Here is a 25309-nt window from a genome sequence, read left to right on the forward strand (position 1 = left end):
GAAACATCACAGTCAGTTAAGAATTTACTTGGTTAATAACGTTCTTCCAATGATTGCTCAGTTTGCACCCATCTCGGTTGAAGTTGTCTGTGTTTATATATCTGGATGGCTTCATGAGCAAATCTCTGAAGGTAGCCGGTAGGTTTGCAGAGTAACTCCGTCTTGGAAAAATCAATTTCGTGAGCCCACAGCGTTAAAACAATGATCGGCAATGGCAGAGGTATTGGTCCTACCGTGTTTCAGATCTGCCTTGTGTTCACGAACACGGTCCGAGACATGTCATTTCGTTTCCCCAATGTAACTGCTGCCACAACCATGACTCCGTTTCTAGACAACAGGGTATTGCATGTCAGGAATCACATCCTTTACAGATGGGATTAAATCACACACACAAACTGACACACACTGACACACAGAGGATTCATAATGGTTCTCTCTCTCTCTCAGGGGATTCATAATAGCTCTCTCTTTCTCAGTGGATTAATAATGGCTGTGTCTCTCTGGGGATTCGCAATGGTTAAGACGGAGACATCGAGATGCTGGGTTTCCAGCTCTGGGTCCATGTGTATCAGCATCTCCTTTGGCCGCGCGTCTCTTCAAGGAGGGTCCTGGCGGCATGGCCTCGCAGGGACAATCAGAACACCCAAGGCAACGAAATCAACAGGACGTAGCAACCAAAGACAGCCCGGTCAAGACGGGGAAACGTTTTAATGTTTGCATTCACGCTCACGAGCATCCCGGCGGAAGCGGCGAGAAGAAGCGATTCACAGACCGCCCTTAAAAGCTGGGGGCTATGATCAAGCGCTTGGAGCCAACGGAGAAAAACAAAAAACGGGGGGTCCAAATTGGTCAACGGTGGCTTCCCCTAATACAGGTTTTGTCAACCCCTTATCAGTGACTACACTCAGACCTGTCAACCCCCTATCAATGCCTACACCCAGACCGGTCAATCTCTAATCAATGGCTACACCCAGACCTGTCAACCCCTTATCAGTGCCTACACCCAGACCTGTCAATCTCTAATCAATGCCTACACCCAGACCTGTCAATCTCTAATCAATGCCTACACCCAGACCTGTCAATCTCTAATCAATGCCTACACCCAGACCTGTCAACCCCTTATCAGTGCCTACACCCAGACCTGTCAATCTATAATCAATGCCTACACCCAGTCCGTCAATCTCTAATCAATGCCTACACCCAGATCTGTCAATCTCTAATCAATGCCTAAACCCAGACCTGTCAACCCCTTATCAGTGCCTACACCCAGACCTGCCAATCCCTATTCAGTGCCTACACCCAGACCTGTCAACCCCTAATCATACAAACTCCACTCACTCTCACTGTAGAATAGGGGGAGATATAACAGGGGGAGATTATACAAATTATCAGACAAGCTACTTCACGTGACTTTCAGCCACGGATTATTCAATGCGCATAACTGTAGTTTGCGGCTACATGAACCAACTGTTCGATCAATAAAACACAGACACAAGACCGTGTATTATTAGGCCCGCCCTAGACTCACTGGACGTGTGCGACCCACTCGGCCCAAACTCAGTCCGGTGGTCGTCTGGACCTTCATTGGTGTCTACGCCTTGGTAATTGAGACGTTAACTACCTTACCTAATATACAGGAGGTCGTGGTTGTAATTACTGGTAAAAGCATCTCAGTGTCTTGGGGTTCCCTCCCAGTTTCTTGCGTTTCTCTCCCGGCTTCCAGAGGGGCTCTGCGTCGTTCTGCTGGGCTCGCCCCGCATCGCCTCCTTCACCCGCGCGGGCAGCGACTCGAAGAGCTCTTCCTCCACCACCAGCCCCCTGCGCCTCAGCTCCGCGCACTCCCCCAGCTCGGCCGGCAGCTCCGTCAGCCGGTTCCCCACCAGCTCCAACCTGCGCAGCCTCCTCAGCCTCCCCACCAGGCCGCTGAGTTCGCACAGCTCGTTGTTGGCGAGCGCCAGCGTCCGCAATCCCTCGCACCGGAACAACTCATCGGGCAGACGCCGCAGGGCGTTGCCCGACAGAAGGAGGGTGCTCAGCTGAGTCAGCAGCCACATGTCGGGCGGCAGGGCAGCGATGGCGTTGCGGCTCAGGTCGAGGACGCGCAGGCCGTGCAGGCGGAGCAGCCCCGCGGGCAGCTCGCCCTCGATGAGATTCCCGTCGAGGAAGAGCGAGCGCAGGGCCGGCGACCCCGCCCCCGCCGCGAACCGTGGGATGCTCACGAGGGCGTTGTCCGAAAGGCGCAGGACGGCGAGGCGCTCCCAGGCGGCCGCCGGCAGCGACGCGTCATCGCCGTCGCCCAGCGAGCGGAGGCCGTTGCGGGACAGGTCGAGGTCGCTCAAGCGTCCCAGCGCCAGCAGGGGCCGCGGAAGCTCGGCGGGCTCCAGGCCGCAGCGTGTCAGCCGCAGCGTCTCCAAGCCGCGCAGCTTGCTCAGGGGCGCCGGCGACTCGAGGCGCACGCCGCCGTTGTCGAGGGCGAACGCGCGCAGGCCGCCGCCAGCGACGGCGGCCAGGCCGGGCGGGAGGCGGGCGACGCTTGTCATCAGGCGCAGGCCCCGCAGGCGCCTGAGGCCGCCCAGCGGCTTAAGGAGCGCGGGCGTCAGGGGCCCCTCCAGGAACAGCTCCTCCAGGTGGCGCATTTCACGCAGCCAGCCCGGGACCTCCGCCTTGACCGCAAACTTCACCTGCAAGAGGGCGCGGGGGGGGGGGGCGGACGCCGCGAACGGCAACGGTGAATATCGGTCCCCGACACTGCGACTTAAATACATTTGGTGGGGGAGGTGACTTTTTGGTGATGTCACGGCCGGGTCAGTGGAGCCGAATGGACCGCTCCGACCGACCCACCCTCGCGCCCGCCCGCCCATCCACCCACCCACGCACCTCCAACTGGTGCAGCTCCTCACTGAGGAAGGCGAGTGCGCGATTGTCGACGCTCACGGTGCAGTTCAGCAGCCGGAGTTGGTGCAGGTTCACCAACTGCACCACCGCCGCCCCCAGCGTCACCCCGTGCATCGAGTCCAGCGTCAGCACCTTCGGTGGGGGATTGGGTATGAGGGTGAGTGAGTTGGTGGGTGAGTGGGTGAGTGGGTGTGTGGGTCAGTGGGTATGTGGGTGAGTTGGTTGGGCGAGTGGGTGAGTTGGTAGACGAGTGGATGTGTGGGTGAGTGAGTTGGTAGGTGAGTGGGTGTGTGAGTTGGTGGGTGTATGGGTGAGTGGATGGGTGTGTGGGTGAGTGGGTTAGTGAGTGAGTGGGTGTGTGGGTGGGTGTGTGCGTGGGTGGGTGTATTGGCGAGTGAGTGGGTGAGTGAGCAAGTGGGTGGGTGTGTGCGCGAGTGGTTGGATGGGTGTGTGGGTGAGTTGGTGGGTCAGTGGGTGTGTGAGTTGGTGGGTGTATGGGTGAGTGAGTGGGTGTGTGGGTGAGTGGGTTGGTGAGTGAGTGAGTGGGTGTGTGGGTGGGTGTGTGGTCCGGCAAAACAACCCCCTACCTCCTCGCGGTGCCGGACGGGCAACTCTGTCATGGACAGTGCTGTGGGGGGAGATCCAATTTTGATTGGCTCCTCCCCTCATGGCATATGTGTCCACCACAGGGGCTAAACAGGGGCTCTGGACGGGTGCGAGGGGCTGGTAACCCCTCCACCTTCAATTAATTACCACGAAACCACGAATTAAACTGAAATATGTAACTAATAAGCTTGTGCCGGAGGCCCCGGGGGGCCAGGCGTCTATGACGTCTCCTGGCCAAACCCCAATTGGCGGAGCCAGGAGATTAAATACCTACCCTCGGGGCTACTCCAGAAACAACGAAAAGCCACTACGGGTGGCCACGTGGAATGTTCGAACGCTCACTGCAGAGGAGAGGCTGCCACTCCTCTGTCGGGAGCTGGACCGGTACCGCCTGGATCTATGCGGCATTCAGGAGGTCCGGTGGACCGGCTCTGGCTCCTGCCACCATGAGGGGTGGACAGTCCTCTACTCGGGGCAGCAGACTGCCAAACAACAGGGTGTGGGTCTTCTTTTGAACAAAAGAATGAAGGGGGCGTGGGAGCGTGGCGGTGAGGTGTGGGAAGCTGTAAGCCCCAGGCTACTTTGGGCTCGCCTTCCCATCAACCGGAGGCGAGGAATGGTGTTCGTGGTTACTTATGCCCCCACCGAAGATGAACATCCGTGGAGGGATGCAGGCAAAGCCGATGAGTCAGATGCCTTCTATGACCTCCTGTCACAGGTGCTGGCTAAAGTGGCCCCTCGAGATAGAGTCATCATGTTGGGTGACTTCAATGCCCGAGTTGGTCATGATACTGGCACCTGGTCTGGAGTGATTGGAGGGCATGGGCCAGATCAGCTCAATAACAACGGTAGGAGGCTGCTAGATTTTTGTGCAGCCCATGGGCTTGTAATTACCAACACGCTGTTCCGGCATCGGCGCATCCACACAACATCATGGATGTATGCCGGGTCCAAGCAAGAACATCTGCTGGACTACATAGTGACGGACCAGCGAATGCGAGCCCATGTCCTTGACACCAGGACCTACCGTGGAGCTGATCTGCCCTCTGACCATCGACTAGTCATCTGTAAGATGCGCCTGCCATTCTTCCACTCCGGTGGTGGGTGTACACCCAGGACCCCATTCCAACATAAAGTGGCCTGGTCTCAGTTATCTGATGAAAGTTGCAAGCAAGAATTTCATCATCGCTTGCGGCTGGGATTGGCATCGTCCCCGACTCCTCCTGATGTCGAGGGTAAATGGGCGAGGTTTAGGACTGTGACTCATGCAGCTGCAATGGCTGCTTTGGGTACGCGGTCCAGACCTCCCCAGAGACCCTGGCTGACAGAGGAGGTGTTCAGGATGGTTGAGAAAAAGCGACAGGCCCACTGTCATCGGCTACAGAATCCCACGTCAGAGAATGAGGAGGCTTACCGCAGCCTTCGCTCGGAGGTTCGGAGAGCCGTGAGGCGCTGCAAGGATGGGTGGTGGTCGCGGGTTGCTGAGGAGATGGAGTCTGCCTCAGTGGCCCGTGATCACAAATCTCTATTTAACTCCATCAAAAAAGTAACCTGCAGCGCCACACCTATTACCATCATTAGGGGAAAAAACGGTGATCCAATCTCCGACCCCCAGGAACAGGTTCGCAGATTTGCTGAGCATTTCTGTGAGGTCCTGGGGGAGGGAAAATCCCTCAGCCAGGAAAACATCGTGGCACAAAGTGAGGATGACCCTGCTGAGGCTGCGGTGCCTCAAATATTGGAAGAAGTCACCCCCTGTGAGTGGCTGGCTGAGGTGCCATCTGCTGAGGAAGTATTGAAGGCGATCCGGAGTCTGAGACCAGGAAAGGCAGCGGGCAGAGATGATCTCCCAAGCGAAATGCTGAGGGAGGGTGGCGTTTGTGCACAGACTGCCCTATATGACATCATAACAACAGTCTGGACCACTGGACGGGTTCCGCAGGATTGGAAGGATGCCCTGGTGGTCCCCCTTTTTAATAAGGGGGACCGCACGGACTGTAACAACTACAGGGGCATCTCACTCCTCAGTGTGCCGGGAAAGGTCCTGGCAAGGATTATTCAGCATCGCCTTGCCAGGCACGCTGAGGAGAGGCTTGTGGAGCCCCAATGCGGTTTCAGGAAAGGGCGGTCCTGCACAGATGCCATATTTTCTGTCCGTCTGCTACAGCAGAGGTGTAGGGAATTCCAACAAGACCTACATCTCTGCTTTATTGACCTGGTCAAGGCCTATGATACCATCAGTAGGCCTGGGCTCTGGGTCGTTCTTCGTGCTTTTGGAGTACCTGACCCTCTGCTCACGATCATTAAGGACCTTCATGATGGTGAGCGGGCTCGGGTAAAACTACGTGGCCGGGAGTCAGAGCCATTCCCTGTACACCTTGGGGTGCGACAGGGATGTCCTCTGGCTCCCACATTATTTAACATCTATTTTGACCACGTAGTTCGTGAAGCCTTCAATAGCTGTACCGGGGGAATCTCTATATGGTACAGATATAATGGGAGGCTAATCGATGCCCGGGTGCGGTCAAGGGATGGCTCCCTATTGCTCAACCACGTTATGTATGCTGATGATTTGGTAATAGCTGCTCAGTCAGAGGAGGAGTTGGAGACGCTGCTGCTGAGACTGGAGCGTGCCACTAAGAGGTGGGGCCTTACCATCAGCCCCACCAAAACTAAGCACCTGCCTGGGTATTTTGTACCATCGGACACTCCACCCCCACAACTCCCAATCGGTGATGGGGCAGTTGTGGAGAGAGTGGAGAGTTTCCCATACCTGGGCAGTGTGCTTATGACTGGCTCCAGTTTAACAGCAGAGGTCTCACTCCGAATCAGTCGAGCGGCAATATCTTTTCATCGGTTGCGTAACGCTGTGTGGAAGCTACCTGGTCTGTCGCTCCGCACTAAGCTTCAGGTCTTCTCGGCCACGGTCATTCCCTCCCTTCTCTACGCTTGCGAAACGTGGACCCCCCTAATGGAACATCTTCGCCGGTTAGAAACATTTAGGCTGGCCTGCCTACGATCCATCCTGGGTTTAACCAGACTGGATTGTGTGAAGAGCTCACAAATCCTTGAAAGATCTGGGCAGGGTCCCATCGGTGAGCTCCTCCGGCAGGCAAGGCTGCGATGGCTGGGTCATGTAGCCCGCATGCCCAGCCACCGCATGCCGAAACAGCTTTTGTTTGGCCGGATTGAGGGGGCTAAGCGGGCGCGGCACGGGCTAGAGAAGAGATGGAGCGATGTGGTACAGGAGGACGTGGAGCTGAGTGGACTTGCCGATGACTGGTACCAGCGGTGTCAAGATCGGCCTCTGTGGAGGAGGCTCGTGAAGGATGCTACTGGGCAGTTGGAGGCAGTCGCCCTCCAACAACAACGGAGGGCGGAGGAGCGACGCTCAGAACAACGAGCGGAGCGCCGGGTGGCTAAAGCACAGCAGGTTGGCACAGTAGGGGGCACAGGTGGTGCATCAGCCAGTCATCTCAGTCAGTCGACCCGTGGCACCTGGGTCTGCCCAGTGACCTCCTGCCAGCGGGCGTTCGACACTTCACGTGGCCTCACGGTGCACATAGCCTGGCACAAGCGTCGTGGTGACGTCACCGCCACTTAGTGGCGAATGGCGGTTGTTGTTGTTGTGCGTGGGTGGGTGTGTTGGCAAGCGAGTGGGTGAGTGAGCAAGTGGGTGGTTGTGTGCGAGAGTGGTTGGGTGGGTGTGTGGGCGAGTTGGTGGGTAAGTGGGTGTCTGGGTGAGTGAATTGGTGGGTGAGTGAGCAGGTGGGTGGGTGGGTGGGTGCATGGGTGTGTCCACGGGCACCTGTATCTGAGTGAGGCGGTATGTGTCCACTGGCACCGCTGCCAGCTTACAGAGGCGTAGCTCGCTCTCGCCCTGCGCGTTGATCTCCAGCAGCCCCGTCAGATGCGACAGGGTCCACACTTGATCCACGTTGACCTGCCTCAGCTTATTTTCGCTCACCTGCAGCAGCAGCAGCAACAGCACCAGCAGCCAAGCGTGGATGGATTTTATTTGTTTCAGCAGTGAGGGCCCAATGAGCCGTACCGCCCCATGTTATACATATGTAGTGAGCAACTTCCGAGACACATCGCGTAGAGGCCTTCTTATTTATTCTCACACTGGACGATATGTATATGTAAACGTCTCTACGTAGCTACACAACCCCATCGTCGGCGTCCAACTACACAGTTACTTGACTTAGCGCAGCGACGGCGACGATGAGAGCCCTGCAGAAGATCGACGACGTGGCAGGACGGCAAAAAGAGATAACGGCGAGCGGCGACGCAGCCAGGACTCAGGACCCCCTCATGTACACCCCGGTGCGGCCAAGCCCCGCCTCCGGCCACGCCCCCTTCCAGAATCTTCAAGCAGGTTCCCGGAGCTTGCGGTCTGACTCAGCCTTTGACCTTTACCACCGATACGCACCCCCCCCCCCCCTTATAATTAGTCATTACAAAACTTGCCCATAACTGCGATTACCCCTCCAGGCCGACAGGTGACACCCTGTCATTACACATAGACTAACACGGCCCATAGACTCAGAGACCCAAAGACTCAACATCCCCCCGTATAGCCTCGATGGACTGTTGGGGCAAGTGCTGTTAGCGAGCACCGATGCAGGCCGGGCCAGAACGGCACACGAGGGGGTGGGTGGCCAGCACCACGCTCACCACACAGAGACCCACAGTTTGTTGTCCTAACCCCGCATCTCCGATCAGCTCGGTCGGCTCCGTCCAGTGTACGGCGTGCGTGAAGCGCACAGCGTGCTCTGCGAGCGGCTTCTCCTCACCTCGGACAGGAAGACGGAGAACTTGGATGCGTAGCAGGGGTCGTACTTGTCCACTAGGTGCAGGAGGAAGGCGAAGTCGTTGCGTACGTCCGGAATGTCGTCCACCCCCGTCTCCTGGCGCGTCTCCGCGAAGCTGTACTCCTTGAGCCTGCAGTGTCAGCGCCCCCCCCCCACCCCCCAGCACAGAGAACTCAGCGCCCGTCGACCCTCGTCCCGACGCGGAAGATCTTCCACGAAGCCACTAGTAAAACGTTACGTTTAGATCTTCGTAGCAGTGTCGCCGTCCGCGCTAACCGCGTCTCCACGATCGCCGAAAAGCCCGTAGGCCAAAGCCAGAAGGCTGCCGGACGGCGATCCGGTGCCACACAACCGCTCTGCGGCAGCACCGCCGCCCCCCCCCCCCCTCTCACCTGCAGGTCACCACCCAGTAGACGACGTAGGCACAGGTGAGGGCGTAAACGCACATCGTGGTCGCGTAGGCCATCCACATCATGCGGAAGATGCGCCACAGCCCGTGGACGCAGTAGAAGTTCCCGTAGCCCGTGATGTACTCGCCTTCCACGCAGTGGATGTGGTAGCGCATATTGGGGCAGGCGTAGCCGGTGTACGCGAGCACCACCAGCGCCTGCAGCAAGCGGGCCGCCGTCTGCAACACGTATATCCTGTGGAGCCCACCGCCCGCCTCCGTGTGAGCGCGGAGTTTCTTCACCTTCTCGAAGAGAGCCTTAGCCTGCTCGCCCTCCTTCTTGTCCAGGATGCGATCATCCGATGGCGTCCGCCGGTCCTCGCTCTGCCCCGGGGGGGACCGGTCGGGTGGTGCGGGCTCGCCGGGGTCGACAAACTGGACGGAGGGCCGGGGCGGTCCCGGCGGAGACTCAGGAGGCAGCTTCTCCATGGGGATTTCGCCGGATCTCGGGTCGCTGCGTACGTGGGATTGCGTGGACATCGGGCAACGCGTCATGACGCAGAGAAGCACAGAGACCCATAGAGACTCACAGAGACCCTTAGAGACTCAGAGACCCATAGAGACTCACAGAGACCCGCAGAGACCCACAGAGACCCATAGAGACTCACAGAGACCCATAGAGACTCAGCGACCCATAGAGACTCAATGAGACCCATAGAGACTCACAGAGACCCATGGAGACTCACAGAGATCCTTAGAGACTCAGAGACCCATAGAGACTCACAGAGACCCACAGAGACCCACAGAGACCCATAGAGACCCACAGAGACCCATAGAGACTCACAGATACCCGCAGAGACCCATCGAGACTCACAGAGACCCGTAGAGACCCACAAAGACCCATACAGACTCACAGACACCCACATCATTACGCACATACACACGCACACAAAGATCCCCTGTATAGCCTTAACAGACTGTAGGGGCAAGTGCTGTTAGCGAGCACTTATGAAGGCTGGAATTGTACAAGAGGGGGTGGGTGGCCAGCACCACGCCTGGTCGCCTTTGTCTCCCCAGTGGCGATGTTTACCAGGTACTCATTTGAGACCGAGTCGACCTAGGGGAGGCCCAGAACTGGTTCAGATAATCGTCGCTGGTCTTGGCCGTGAGCGGGAATCGAACCTGGGTCGCCGGGTTCATAGCGCAGGTCGCTAACCGCTTCACTACCGCTCCCCACAAAAACAAAACAAAGATCCCCCGTATAGCCTTAACAGACTGTAGGGGCAAGTGCTGTTAGCGAGCACCTATGAAGGCTGGAACGGTATACGAGGGGGTGGGCAGCCAGCACGACGCCCGACCGCCTTTGTCTCCGCAGTGGCAATGTTTTTATTCACCACACCAGGTACTCATTTGAGGCTGAGTCGACCTAGGGGAGGCCCAGGACCGGTTCAGATAATCGTCACTGGTGTTAGCCGTGAGCGGGAATTGAACCCGGGTCGCCAGGTTCATACCACAGCAGCGCGCTAACCGCTATACTACCGCTCCCCACACACACGTCACACACACGTACACACACACGCACACCGCCAACCGTAAGCCAAACCGGTTATGAAAAGCAGGGGGATAGAGATATGTGTGAACGGGCTCGCTGCCCCAAACCCACGCGGGGTCCCCCTGCAGGGAGAAAGGGGAACTTTTTAGGTTTTTTTTACTTAAGGGGGGAAGGAATGACAAAGGCAAGAGAGGGGATAATAATAACCAGGAAGGAGCCGTGGGCCATCTCTCCGTCAGCCCCCTTCTGACCTGCAGCTCCCCGCCGTGGCGGGCAGCGACGGCCGCAACGCCGCCGCCGTTGTTGCCACCCCATCAAGCGCGGCCTCGTGGACGGCGTGCGTGGTCCACTGCGAATCCATGCACTTGCCCAGCACGGACACAAAGTGCTCAATCTTGGAGCTCGTCTCCGGGAACCTGAACCAGAAGTTTCTGGTGGCCGTCAGGACGAGCGTGTGCAGCACCACGAGGTGCGGGAAGTACTTGCTGATCCACAGCACCGCGTTGTCGTAGCAGAACTGGTTGATCAACCGGTACTGGTACTGGTCGAAGCCGGTCTGGGCGAGTGTGGGAACGCACGCAGAAGGGCAAAGTGAACTGGCGTGGCGGTGATATCGCATGCCCCTCCCTTGCAGGGTGACAGAGCTGGCTCAAATCTGGCTTTCGCCTGATGATGCCGGTTGTAATTACAGGCAAAACGTCACCGTACTCAAGATCGTCAATGTTGTGGCTTTGCTCTCCAACACACTGGTGTGCTGTACTAGGATATTACACTATACACTACACTATACACTACACTATATATTACACTATACATTACACTATCACGTACATTACAATATACACTACACTATAAATTACACTATACACTACACTACTATACACTACACTATACATTACACTATACACTATACACTACACACCACACGTTATACTATACACTACACTATACATTACACTATACACTACACTATATATTACACTACACTATACATTACACTATACACTACACACCACATTATAGTATTCACTACACTATACATTACACTATACATTACACTACACTATACACTACACTATACATTACACTATACATTACACTACACTATACATTACACCACACGTTATACATTACACTACACTATACATTACACTATAATGTACATTACAATATACACTGCACTATACATTACACTATACACTACACTACTATAGACACTATACATTACAGTTTAACACGTAGGCTTTCGCGACCAATATTATTCTTAATAAAGGTTTTTGGGTTAGATCGCGTTTATTTTAATGTGTCGTAACCCTCCACCACCCGACACGGCCAATCAGCAAAAAAAAGTGTCACGTTGACAAAAGACAAATAATTCACTACTTTAGCCCACCGATGTGTTGAAGAGTGAATCCACATTTACAGATTGAGTACGACGTTTCGCTGGTAAATACATCCAGCATCATCGGGCAATTCGCCAGAATGGTAAAGCCCTCGCTTGCTCCCGGTTTTATATAGAGCAGCAGGATGACGTCATTACTTAACTCATATCAGGTGCAGTGATTAGAGGCGGAGGGGGGGGGTATTGTAATTATATAATCGATTAGTAATCAGTCATTGGTTATGATTAGTAATGAGTTTGTAGATTAGTAATTCTTTAAATCAAAATGTAATGTGTATTATTTAATAATACGCTTCCAGGCCGCACTAAGCCGGTAGCTGTCAGAGCGATTAAAGTTATTCTTGTTCCTCTCAATTTCAATGGATTCTCTAATTAGTCTTTGCCAGTAATAATTAGTTTTACACACCACTGCAACATTGTCAAAATCAATTGAGTGTCCTTGTTGACAAGCATGTTCTGCCACTGCCGACAGTTGTGTTTGAGATAATTTAATATTTCTCTGATGTTCTTTTAGTCTTACGCTGATGTTACGTCCCGTCTGCCCAATGTAGCAGCTGCCACATGAACAATTAATCCGATATACACCTTCTGTTGATAGTTTAGGTAATGCGTCTTTAGTGCAAGATACTAGTTTTTGAATATTGTGTACTGTACCAAATCTTACTGTAATGTTTTGCTTTTGCAAAACACGGGCTAATTTGTCAGTTACTCCTGAGATATATGGAATTTTTATTGTTTTAACAATCTGGTCGCTTTCAGCAGTATTGCTTTGCGATCGTGATTTGGCATTCAATGCTCTGTTAATTTGAGCATTATTGTAGCCATTCTGTCGTAGTGCGTCTTTAACGTGTTTAATCTCTCTCACTAGACTCTCACCATCTGACACTGTTTTAGCCCGATGTATGAGCGTCTTGATAAGAGAGGATTTCTGAGCTGGATGATGATGTGATTCTGCATTCAGATAGGCATCAGTGTGCGTTTGCTTTCTGTAAACGCTGTGTGTTATTTTACCGTTTAGGCCATGTCCAAGCAAAATATCTAGGAATGGGAGTGTGTTATTCACCTCCATTTCCATGGTGAACTGGATGGCCGGGCTTTGTGCATTGAGATGATTTAGAAAATCATTAAGTGTATCTTTACCATGTGGCCAGACAACCAAAGTGTCATCCACATATCTAAACCAAAAGGATGGTTTTAATGTGCTCGAGGCAAGTGCTCTTATTTCAAAGTTTTCCATGTACAAATTTGCTATAGCAGGGGATAAAGGAGAACCCATTGCTGCTCCTTCTTTTTGTTTAAAGAAATCCCCTCTCCATAAGAAGTAAGTGTTATTTAAACAATGGCCAGCAAGTTTCGGAATATCTTTTGGTAAACCGGTTTTCTTTACTAGTGTATCAAGTAATTTAAGCGATTCGTCCACTGGAACCTTAGTGAATAGAGAAATCACATCAAAACTTACCAGAATATCATCAGGAGTAAGTTTAATATCTTTAATCACATTCACAAGATGTTCTGAATTTTTTATGAATGAAGATGTCTTACCGATGTAGGGCTGTATTTGTTTGGTTATATATTTTGCTAATTGATATGTGGCAGAGCCAATTGTACTGACTATGGGTCGTAATGGGATGCCGATTTTATGAATCTTTGGTAGCCCATAGAGTCTAGGTGGTTTTGAGGCCCTTGGCTTAATTAGGTATTGCTCATTTTTAGGGATTAATGAATTTGCAATTATTGCAGTGGTCTTACGTTCTAAAGTATTAGTTGGATCTCGTTTAATTTTAATGTAAGTACTTTCCTCTAGTAAATTTCTAATTTTATTATCATAATCGGCTCGTGACATCACTACAGTAGTGCGGCCTTTATCAGCTGCTAGGATTTGGATATCCTTATTTACACGCAGCTCTCTTAAGGCTTTTGCCATTACCCCACGCACAATTCCAGTGGATGAGATAATTGCTGAGTAAGAATCAGCAGTTAGACTCCTTCCACATAATGAGGCAGAGATAACTAGACATGAGGTTGCTAAAATAATTGAGAATAGCAAAGTTCCAAAAGTAAATATTAGCTCTACCAGCGAAACGTCACAGTACTCAAACTGTAAATGTGGATTCACTCTTCAACACACCGGTGGGCTAAAGTAGTGAATTATTTGTCTTTTGTCAACGTGACACTTTTTTTTTGCTGATTGGCCGTGTCGGGTGGTGGAGGGTTACGACACATTTATAAATAAACGCGATCTAACCCAAAAACCTTTATTATGAACTATACATTACACTATACACTACACTATACATGACACTATTCCTCGGGCAACTGTCGGTGGCGCAGCCGGCCTTTCCGCTGGCAACCAGCGGTTCCCCCCCTGCACGGTGGTGCCGAGCCGGCCCGAGGGGGACCCTCACTCACCCTGTGGGCCCTGGGGTTGGCCACGAGGTCCCTCAGCACGGTCTCGTTCCACTCCTTCAGATCCACGTCGAAGCCGCTCGGCACCGGCACACACAGGATGCGCTCGTTCATGTTCTGGGCAGAGGCGGGGGAAGTGGGTACCGCGTGACCATGACGAGCGGTCGTCATGGTCACGTGACGCCGTGTGGTCTCCTGGAGGACGCCGCTCCACGCAGGTGGTTCACTTTGCGCGATTTCCGGTGTGTACGGGGGGGGGGGGCAACCCATATCGACCCAAGATTCGCTCTCTTTGAGTTAGCTCGCACGCAGAGTTGGAACCCACGACCTCCTGCGTGCCAGCCGAGGTAGTAAACATCTCGCGGCCACCGTGCTGATGAGACATACGCAGAGTCCGAATATGCAGCAGGGGTCGGGGATGGAACCTGTGACCTCCTACATACCAGGCGAGGTCGTCAATATCTCCCGGCCACCGTGGCGCGATGTTATACAATATCCATGAGCAAGGCGGCGACATTGATGAATGTGCGTGGGGGGGCTCTCTGGAGCGTTGTTGGAACGACGCACCTGCAGCATCACGGCAAAGATGCCGATCATGAACATGGGCACGGAGAGCATGTCGCACAACACGTCCCACCAGGGCTGAAGGATCTTGAGGTCCTGGTGACCCTCCAATGAGAAGGAGGAGGTCAGGGCTCCGATGGGAATCATGACTCGGGCCGAGACTGCACACAAGCATACATCAGGCGCGCAAAAACACGCACACAGAGACACTCGCACAGAGGCGCGCACACAGAGACACACACACAGAGACACACACACAGAGACACACACACAGAGACACACACACAGAGACACGCACACAGAGACACATACACAGAGACACACACAGAGACACACACGCAGACATCAGGCGCGCAGAAACACACACACAGAGACACGCACACAGAAACACACACACAGAAACACACACAGAGACACACACAGAGACACGCGCACAGAGACACACACACAGGCAACAAAGACACACACAGAGACACGCACACAGGCAACAGAGACACACACACAGAGACACGCACACAGAGACACGCACACAGACACACACAACAACAACAACCGCCATTCGCCACTAAGTGGCGGTGACGTCACCACGACGCTTGTGCCAGGCTATGTGCACCCTGAGGCCACGTGAAGTGTCGAACGCCCGCTGGCAAGAGGTCACGGGGCAGACCCAGGTGCCACGGGTCGACTGACTGAGATGACTGGCTGATGCACCACCTGTGCCCCCTACTGTGTCAACCCGCTGTGCTTTAGCCACCCGGCGCTCCGCTCGTTGTTGTGAGCGTCGCTCCTCCGCCCTCCGTTGTTGTTGGAGGGCGACTGCCTCCAACTGCCCAGTAGCGTCCTTCACGAGCCTCCTCCACAGAGGCCGATCTTGACACCGCTGGTACCGGTCATCGGCAAGTCCACTCAGCTCCACGTCCTCCTGTACCACATCACTCCATCTCTTCTCTAGCCCGTGCCGCGCCCGCTTAGCCCCCTCAATCCGGCCGAACAGAAGCTGTTTCGGCATGCAGTGGCTGGGCATGCGGGCTACATGACCCAGCCATCGCAGCCTTGCCCGCCGGAGGAGCTCACCGATGGGACCTTGCCCAGATCTTTCAAGGATTTGTGAGCTCCTCACACAATCCAGTCTGGTTAAACCCAGGATGGATCGCAGGCAGGCCAGCCTAAATGTTTCTAACCGGCGAAGGTGTTCCATTAGGGGGGTCCACGTTTCGCAAGCGTAGAGAAGGGAGGGAATGACCGTGGCCGAGAAGACCTGAAGCTTAGTGCGGAGCGACAGACCAGGTAGCTTCCACACAGTGTTACGCAACCGATGAAAAGATATTGCCGCGCGACTGATTCGGAGTGAGACCTCTGCTGTTAAACTGGAGCCAGTCATAAGCACACTGCCCAGGTATGGGAAACTCTCCACTCTCTCCACAACTGCCCCATCACCGATTGGGAGTTGTGGGGGTGATAGTGTCCGATGGTACAAAATACCCAGGCAGGTGCTTAGTTTTGGTGGGGCTGATGGTAAGGCCCCACCTCTTAGTGGCACGCTCCAGTCCCAGCAGCAGCGTCTCCAACTCCTCCTCTGACTGAGCAGCTATTACCAAATCATCAGCATACATAACGTGGTTGAGCAATAGGGAGCCATATCCACACCATCTACACGTCAGGCACAGAGGAATGCACACGTGACTTACACGTCTATACTTATTAATATATTCATGATGTAGTGAAAAATTTTCTCAAATTCATCAGATTTGATGAACGTGCAAATGCCTTCTCGCACAGAGTGCACCTGAAGGGTTTCTCTCCACGGGCTGTTATGGCACACAATGAAAGGGCAAATGTCATAAATATGCCTGGAAGCATTCATATCTTCCAAGATGAATGTTAACTCAAAACTCCGAGCACACAATTTCGGCTGTCTGACTACAAAATGAATATTTATGAGAGCTAAATTCAGCTGACATAGCAAAGGGTGTTGAAAACAATACTATTTGTGTTATGCAGAAATGCAGAAATGAATGTTCAATCGCAAGTTAGAGGTGTGAATCCAGGCTCAGATGTCCTTGAATGCTGGGATGAACAGTTCCGACTTCAGCTGCATGTGTGTGCTGTGTTCACCTCCTGTTTCCATTCTTATAAAGAGTCCCAGAGGAAAACAAAAATAAATTATTGTTTTGATATAACCTCCGTGTGCAATAGTTAATAGACTTTACTGCAAACACAAACTTGACACTGTCACACACTGCCATGAGTAAACAGGTGGCGGTGTGACCAGAACCATGCCTGGCTACCTTCATCTGCTCAGCATTAATTCTTCCTCACTCCACCAAGTAATGAATCGAGGATCAATCAACATAGCCGAGGCTATCCGTGTCTCTGTCTCTCTCTCCCCGTGGTGAAGGTGTTCCCCTCCACACATTCAGAGTCAACAGCGGCACGCGCTTAGCGTCTTTGACCGATAGATACATTGACGCACGTATTGTTGGTTCTTTCAGTAAAGTCACGTAGATAGAAAATAAAAATAACAGATTAAATTTAATAAGATAAAGACCACTTGTGTTGCGATCGAAACGTCGTGGGTTTTTTTGCTTTATTTTAAAAAATTTATTTTTCATTTATTTTTATTATTTTATTTTCTATCTACGTGACTTTACCGAAAGAACTAAGAATATTAATGCCTGCAGTCACCAAAGTTTTAAGTCAAAACATTCACACACGTTGACAAAGCCTCACCTTGTGTTGTTGTGGGCAGGTCGCTTCTGATAACAAGAGCGGTATAGCAGCTCAAGCGGGCTTGGCCTGGTAACAAAAGAACGAAAATAAAAACTGCGTGAATATTTACAATAAAACAAAGTTACAAAGTGGCGAGCCGGGTGAAGACAAATTAAACTTAAGCGAGATAATGAAAGTGAATGCAATCATCTTCTTTGGTTCTTTCGGTAAAGTCACGTAGAATGATAATAAAATAATAAATTGATAAAATAAAATAACACAATATTCTCACGACGTTTCGGCCACAACACAAGCGGTCTTCATCAGGTGAAGGGGGCGAGACTGTCTGGTAGGACAGCGCTGGAGTGAAAGAGCCACGTTCAGATACGGCCTTTAAGCCTCAAATTTCAGCACCAGGCTTAAAGGCCGTATCTGAACGTGGCTCTTTCGTGGCTCTTTCACTCCAGCGCTGTCCTACCAGACAGTCTCGCCCCCTTCACCTGATGAAGGCCGCTTGTGTTGTGGCCGAAACGTCGTGAGAATATTATTGTGTTATTTTATTTTATCAATTTATTATTTTATTATCATTCTACGTGACTTTACCGAAAGAACCAAAGAAGATGAATCATTGCAGTCACGAAAGCTTTAAATCGAAAATTGAATGCAATCAGGCGAGGGCAGGAGGCAAGGCCCCGCGTGGCTAGGCCCCGCGTTGTAAAGTTCCAACCTGGACATCGATTCCCATGCTCGCTGCTACTCAACTGACATCCCTACGAGAGAGAGAGGCTCTACCTTGGTAAACAACAACAACCACCACCATGAGAATTTCTCACCTCGGATTTCAGTGCAAGCGTGGATCGGCAGCCTCCTGTTACCTCGTAACGTCACGCGTGTAAGCAGGTAACAAACGTCACTTCCGGGGTAAGAGACACGCCCCTCCCGTAAAGAGCGGCTCTGTAACTGAATAAATTATGTTAATGTTAACTGGCCATATGTCGAGGGATGGGGCGTGGCTGCTGAACTCGACGGCTACAACGAATACATTATGTTTATGAACCGCAGTCACTGGGCGTAGCTTTGCCCAAATAAGGATTGCCACTGGATTGATATCGGCAGTGACCCAAGCGGAAGTGACATCACGCGCAAGAGCGCTGTTGACGGGGTTGGGGGAGCGTGAATACCTTGGTGACATGACGTCACTAGCGAGGTACACCTCCCGCTGGCACTTCTTGCCGATGAGGTCATGTTGAGTGGTGACGTCACAGAGCGGGGATGGAGTTTAAGTTGATTTAGCATCATTTTCCATTGCCCCCTTCCTTGGGTGCGTGAACTCAGCAACAACAACGTGGACATTGTTCTGTATACTGTGTGTGTGTGTGTGTACACACTGTGTGTGTACACACACACACAGTGTGTACACACTGTGTGTGTGTGTAGTGGGGGGCAATGGCGGTGCATTGGCCAGTCATCTCAGTCAGTCGACCCTCATAGGCCAAATCGCGTCAGTAAAATAAGTGAATAGCAGTTCAGTGGGCTTTGCCTGGTAGGACGGGGATGGTTTAGTTGCGTGTGTGTGGGCGATTTATTGACCATTGTTGTACTTTGCACTACCATCACGTGTTCTACTTTGTGTTGTTTTAACGTTCTCACCCCGTGCGCCTACTGGACATCTGTGAAAAAGAGCTTCATAGCTCATCGGATTTCTCCAGTGTAAATAAACATTCGGCTTCCGAGGTGCTCGCTAACGGGCACTTGCCCCAACAGTCTGTTAAAGATTACCACGGGGGGGATCTGTGTCTTTTGTTGGCCGGGCTAACGCTACGTTAATTCCCGATGCTTCAGAGACATTGCACACGAGGTTTCTTTGCTAGTGGGAGTCATCAAGTGAGTACCTTTCAGTCAAGCGTCTCAGCCGTGCCACTGCAAACTGCAAGGGAGGTCCCCCCCCCCCCCCCCCCCCCACAAGACTTGTAGGGTTCGTGTCGCTGTGTTGAAGGCCAGGAGCGTAGACGTGGGTTCAGTTTAGTTTATTTTGGTATAGCCCTGTGAGCCATCCGGCTCTTGAATCGGGTGCAACCACAACAAACACAAAAACAAAAATAAGAACCCAAAAAACCATCTTATTACAATGGGGGAATTGTAATAAAAAATAATTGACATTTATAATGCGCAATTCGTCCAGGGATCACGCTACAACAATGGATTCTACGGCATGTAATTGCTCGTTATTTGGTGCTACTGCATTGGCAGTGTGGTAGTGACACAATCGTGTGACGTGTTGCTTTCTTGTTAATGGCTCGACACGGGGCTGCAACGTGACTGTGCTGGACGTGTCACGTGACGGCAACACAATCGCGTATCCGTGACGGCCCGTGTGTTCCAATGACACGCGTGCCTTGTTAGACTGATGGCCTTAATCTTAGTTTTCTTGTTGTTGTTGTTGTTTGACTTGCATCCCACTGGGATTAAAGCACACAGCGTTGGTGGTGTACGGTGCTATCTCAGGAATATTTTGATGTTTTTTTTTTCCTGGATTTTCTGTTTGCACAGTCACACAAAGTCACTTTAAGATGTTTTCTTGTTCATGTTTTGGTTTTTTGTTTGTTGCGGTTGCACCCGATTCAAGAGCCAAATGGCTCACAGGGCTACACCAAAATAAATGAAACTTAAACAAACCAGGAGAGAATGTCACGTGATTATGTCTTTGACGACCCAACGGGGGCGGTGACGCGACCACTTGCACCCTGCCATCCCCCACAGCCACCCCACCCTCCCGTCGTGCTACACAATCTTCCCGTCCTGACAGGGCCTCCAGCCAATTCCTTCTTGACCTTTAAGCTCGGCGGGTGGCGATCGTGGCAGGGGCGGAGCCAGGATTTTCAGCCCGGGGTGACATTCAACAAATGTTAATTTCAAGAATGATTTAGAGAGAGTCGGGCTGTTGAACCGGACGCCATCGGTTGGCGACACGCTCTGACATTGCAGTTGCACGGAGTTCGCCAGACCGAGTGTCGTGCACTTACACGCAGAATGTCACCCCCCCTGTCAGCCCCTGGCTCCACCTCTGGATCGTGGTATATGCAAATCCTGGCCATGCGCACAAGACACCGGGGTCAGCCCTTACCATAGCCACCGCGTCTCCCCCGCCTGCAGGCCCAGACTTGATTGGCCGGTGGGACGTGCTGCTGGGTGGGCGGCGAATCTCAAGGCCCGCGCGGCACACGGAAGGGTGGCATGGCCAACTCTATTCCCGGTTGCCGCCTTTGTCTCCCCAAGCCGAGTAGACCCAGGGGAGACCCAGGACCGGGACGAACAGAATCCCTCACTCGTGTTAGCCGTAGCCGGGAATGGAACTGGGGTCGCTGGGGTATATCGTGCTGTTGTCTCGCTACTGCACCCACCACTCCCCCCATAATAGATACACACAAGTATCCCTTGTACAGCATTAACAGACTCTAGGGGGAAGTGCCGTTATCGAGTGGCGCCGATGAAGGCCGGCACATCACACGAGGGGGTGGGTGGCCAGCACCACGCCCGGCCGCCTTTGTCTCCCGAGTGGTAATATACCCCTGCATACACACACACAACAACAACCTCGTTGGACATGTTTGTTTTGTTGTAGTACTGATGGCCTTAATCTAAGTTTTTGTGGTCGTTGTTGTTGTGGTTGTTGTTTGACTTGCATCCCACTGGGATTTTTTGCACACAGCCTTGGTGGTGTACGGTGCTATCTCAGGAATATTTTTGCTGTTTTTTTTTTCCATGGATTTTCTGTTTTGCACAGTCAACACAAAGTCACTGTAAGATGTTTTTATTGTTCGTGTTTTAGTTTTTTTTGTTTGTTGTGGTTGCACTCCGATTCAAGAGCCGGATGGCTCACAGGACTACACTCTTTGGTTCTATTCGGTAAAGTCACCACGTAGGTAAAAAATAAAACAACAAAAATCACGACGTTTCGGCCACAACACAAGCGGCCTTCATCAGGTGTGGCCGAAACGTCGTGATTTTTGTTGTTTTATTTTTTTACCTACGTGACTTTACCGAATAGAACCAAAGAGTATGGATCCTTGCAGTCACGAAAGCTTCAAATCTAGAATTCACAGGGCTATACCAAAATAAACTGAAATTGAATAAAACTGAACTGATGACGACCGTTTGTGTTACGGTCGAAACGTCGTGAGAATTTTTATAGTTTTATATATATTTTATTCTTTTATTGTTTCCCTTCAACGTGACTTTACCGAAAGAGCTAAGAATATGAACTGAACCTACTATTGAAGGCACCGCTTTGTCTGATGCCCAATTCGTGTTCGCCCCCTGGCGGACTGAATGTGAAACCACTGGCAGGCAGTCGGTGCGCCCTCTCACACCTAAGTGGAAATTCCACACTCGCGCGGCAGGGACGAGTGTTTCAAAAAGGACAAACGCCGTTGACCTCTCACCAAGTCGTTTTTTTTGTATCGACGCCGCGGAGACAACGCGCCGAGGCGATGGTTGCCCGCGACGATTGAACCGTCCACGTGACGATCGCGACGCAGTCCCCGTGTCAATCGCTGATGTATCAATTCTGGTGCGCATCGGCCTGGTGGTGTTCTGATGCGGTTGTCGATGAAACAGGTGTCTTCCGAGGAACGCCAAAGCCAGGGAGGTTGCCGTGTTTTGGGGTTTTTGAACGAGTTTTTTTTTATTCTGGACGTCCGCGCTAATAATGGTTGTGATGGGTTTTTTTTTCCTGCATGCCGCTCGTCCGGCCCGCGTGAAGCCTGGAAGAGTTTCGATTTAAAGCTTTCGTGACTGCAAGGATTCATCTTCTTTGGTTCTTTCGGTAAAGTCACCACGTAGAATGAGAAGCCTGGAAGAGTTTCGATTTAAAGCTTTCGTGACTGCAAGGATTCATCTTCTTTGGTTCTTTCGGTAAAGTCACCACGTAGAATGAGAATAAAATAATAAAATAACACAATGTTCATTGAAGCTCTGTCGTTCCGACAGGTTTGTTCCTTTCACCTGAAGAAGGCCACTTGTGTTGTGGCCGAAACGTCGTGAGAATTTAATTGTCATTTTATTTTATTAATTTATTATTTTATTCTCATTCTACGTGGTGACTTTACCGAAAGAACCAAAGAAGATGAAGCCTGGAAGTTTGTTGTTTGTCTGGGCGACCGTCCGCGTGGCGAGCACAGGGCTCTTAGTTTCGCCCGCTCTCCTGCAGCCTCTTGACAGGGCAATGTGGACGCCCTGAATGCGCGTGGAGTTATTCACGTCCCCGGGATCTAGTGTGCCTGCGCCGGTTGCCTTTATCTGCCAAAAGAAATCGAGCTCATCTCCTTTGGTTCTTTCGGTAAAGTCACCAACACGTAGAATGAGAATAAAATAATAAAATAACACGATAAAATTCTAACGACGTTTCGGCCGCAACGCAAGCGGCCGTCTTCAGGTGAAAGGTACAAAACTGTCGGGACGAGAGAGCTTCAATGGAGCTTTCACCTGAAGACGGCCGCTTGCGTTGTGGCCAAAACGTCGTGAGAATTTTATTGTGTTATTTTATTATTTTATTCTCATTCTACGTGGTGGTGACTTTACCGAAAGAACCAAAGAAGATGAATCCTTGCAGTCACGAAAGCTTTAAATTGAAAAATCGAGCTCAGTTAATTGCATCGTCGCACCGCAAATCGACGGCGTGCTGTAGTGTCTCCATCGTTACTATTCGCCGTGCGCCTGTAATGATTTGCTATTATGGACCCGTATCCCATGGGTGGGTGAATTAATCGCATCCTTTCAAATACTCTCCCTTGGTTTAATTCTGTTATGGAATGTTGGCCGATGGTTGGTTGAGGATAGTGATGGAATGACAGCCAAGGAATGGAATGCGGCCAATAGGATGCCCATCGAGATGACGGGATGATATCAGCTGATGAGTATCACCTGCAGGTACTGGGTGGATTAATACTTTTCGGGATCTCGGGAGATGGTGAGAGCTTTGTGAGAACCTCATCCAGCAGTAGATTGACCATGGATTCTGGTGATGTCACTGGACCACTCAGCAACTGTCGGTACAAGGCACAATCAATGTTGAAGGCCTCTTTTTATCTGTTTCACAAAGCCAAGATAATATAACACATCTGTTCCATTTTTTTATTTAAAGCTTTCATGACTGCAGGGATTCATATTCTTGGTTCTTTCAGTAAAGTCACCACGTAGAAGGGAGACAATAAAATAATGAAACAATAAAATTCTCACGACGTTTCGACTGCAACACAAGAAGCAATCATCATCAGGTGTGAAAACCACAGCAATAATCTTTTTCAAATTTTCTTGCTGTGGTGCTAGGAGCAACCCCCGGGCAGCTTTAGGAAATACTTAAATAATGCGAAATAGCACTAAATTGTTAATTTAACAACTTTTAAAGTTTACTGATGGGAAAACGGAGCAACCCCTGGGCAGCTTTAGGAAATACTTAAATAATGCGAAATAGCACTAAATTGTTAATTTAACAACTTTTAAAGTTTACTGATGGGAAAACGGAATGGCGCTGGCTCACCACGGGGCTTACGGCGTGGTACCCGGCTACTTTTTTTAAAATTAAACTCCACGATTCGCGAGCAAGTGTGCGTCCACACAGAGACAGACAGACATACACACAGAAAAAAATGCCTTTTATAGGTAAGAAAAGAAAAAACGATGACGAGACTCAATGTGTGAAGAACACGGGATTTATTCGGTTCACAAGTCAACGGATATAACTTCAAAACACTTTTATTGTCTGTCTCGAGACAGCGTTCCCGTGGGATTATTTCCAAGTCGACAGACACCTTATTTTTACTCATCCTGGCAGACACACACACAGACACGCCTGTGTCTATGTGTGTGTGACTGTGTCTGTGAGTATGTCTGTGTGTGTCTGTGTGTGTCTGTGTTTCTGCGTGTGTCTGTGTGTCTATGTGTCTGTGTGTCTATGTGTCTCTGTGTGTGTCTGTGTGTGTCTGTGTCTCTGCGTGTGCCTATGTTTCTCTGTGTGTGTCTGTGTCTCTGCGTGTGTCTGTGTCTCTGCGTGTGTCTATGTGTCTTGTGTGTGTCTGTGTCTATGTATCTCTGCGTGTGTCTTGTCTTTGTGTGTTTGTGTATGTCTGTGTGTCTGTGTCTCTGCGTGTGCCTATGTGTCTCTATGTGTGTCTATGTGTCTGCGTGTGTCTATGTGTCTGTGTGTGTGTCTATGTGTATGTGTGTCTACAGTGACACGCGGTGGCGGTAGTGATGGCGGTAGTGGTGGCGGCCATGTGGTGCGTGTCGAACATCTTTCACGCCGTACGTATTGTAAACATCGCCACAGGGGAGATTAAGGTGGCTGCGGGTGCTGGCGATGATTACTGGGCGCCCCCCTGCCCGCCTACGCCGCTAAACGTCGCTCGCCATTCTGTTCCAAGCTATGGGGTAGGGGGAGCGAGATAGAGAGGGGGGGTGGTGGTGGTGGACCTTTGTCTTGCTGCGTGTAAATATTGTTGTGTGCGTGCGGGGTTTGTCCATGTGGTGGCGGTAATGGTGGCGGTAATGGTGAGTCGAACAAAAGCGGTGAAAGTTTGTGGGGTCGCTCCGAGCTCACCCTGTCACCCATCGCTCTCGAGCTCCCTCCTAGGGGAGGATGACGAGGTTGACGAGGTTGATGATCCTCATCGTTTGTGAATGCAGAAATAAACATCAGTTTCATTCTGACCTCCGATCCTGGTCAGCAATTGAACGTCGGGAAACCCTCGCGCCGAGGGGCCCCAGCAGTGGGCGTGGCCGTGGCCCACCAGTGGGCGTGGCCGTGCCCCACCAGTGGGCGTGGCCGTGCCCCACTAGTGGGCGTGGCCGTGCCCCACCAGTGGGCGTGGCCGTGCCCCCATCACGTTGCGTGTGTAGTGACGGCAGCTACGCTCGGAGTGGCTGGATAATAAAGCTTGAAACGCACAGCAAACCACGTGGCCTCTGATTTATTG

At 51.6% G+C, this 25309-nt stretch overlaps 1 protein-coding gene across 1 annotated transcript; it reads right to left on the reverse strand.

Annotated features, from left to right (window-relative positions):
- Nucleotides 1–689: 689 nt before the first annotated feature.
- Nucleotides 690–14784, reverse strand: LOC116937471 (volume-regulated anion channel subunit LRRC8E-like). The gene is made up of 8 exons (XM_076062663.1): nt 14631–14784; nt 14067–14180; nt 10507–10811; nt 8708–9217; nt 8298–8445; nt 7310–7468; nt 2878–3027; nt 690–2681 (listed from the first exon to the last, which is right to left on the reverse strand). The coding sequence occupies exons 1-8, from the start codon at nt 14772–14774 to the stop codon at nt 1671–1673; spliced, it is 2541 nt and encodes an 846-aa protein (XP_075918778.1). The 5' UTR covers nt 14775–14784; the 3' UTR covers nt 690–1670.
- Between the last annotated feature and the right edge of the window lie 10525 nt (nt 14785–25309).

This window comes from Petromyzon marinus, unplaced genomic scaffold (genome assembly GCF_048934315.1).
Source record: "Petromyzon marinus isolate PM22_M1 ecotype Great Lakes invasive population unplaced genomic scaffold, UKy_Petmar_22M1.pri1.0 PM_G_Scaffold_7, whole genome shotgun sequence".
Classification (NCBI taxonomy): Eukaryota; Metazoa; Chordata; class Hyperoartia; order Petromyzontiformes; family Petromyzontidae; genus Petromyzon; species Petromyzon marinus.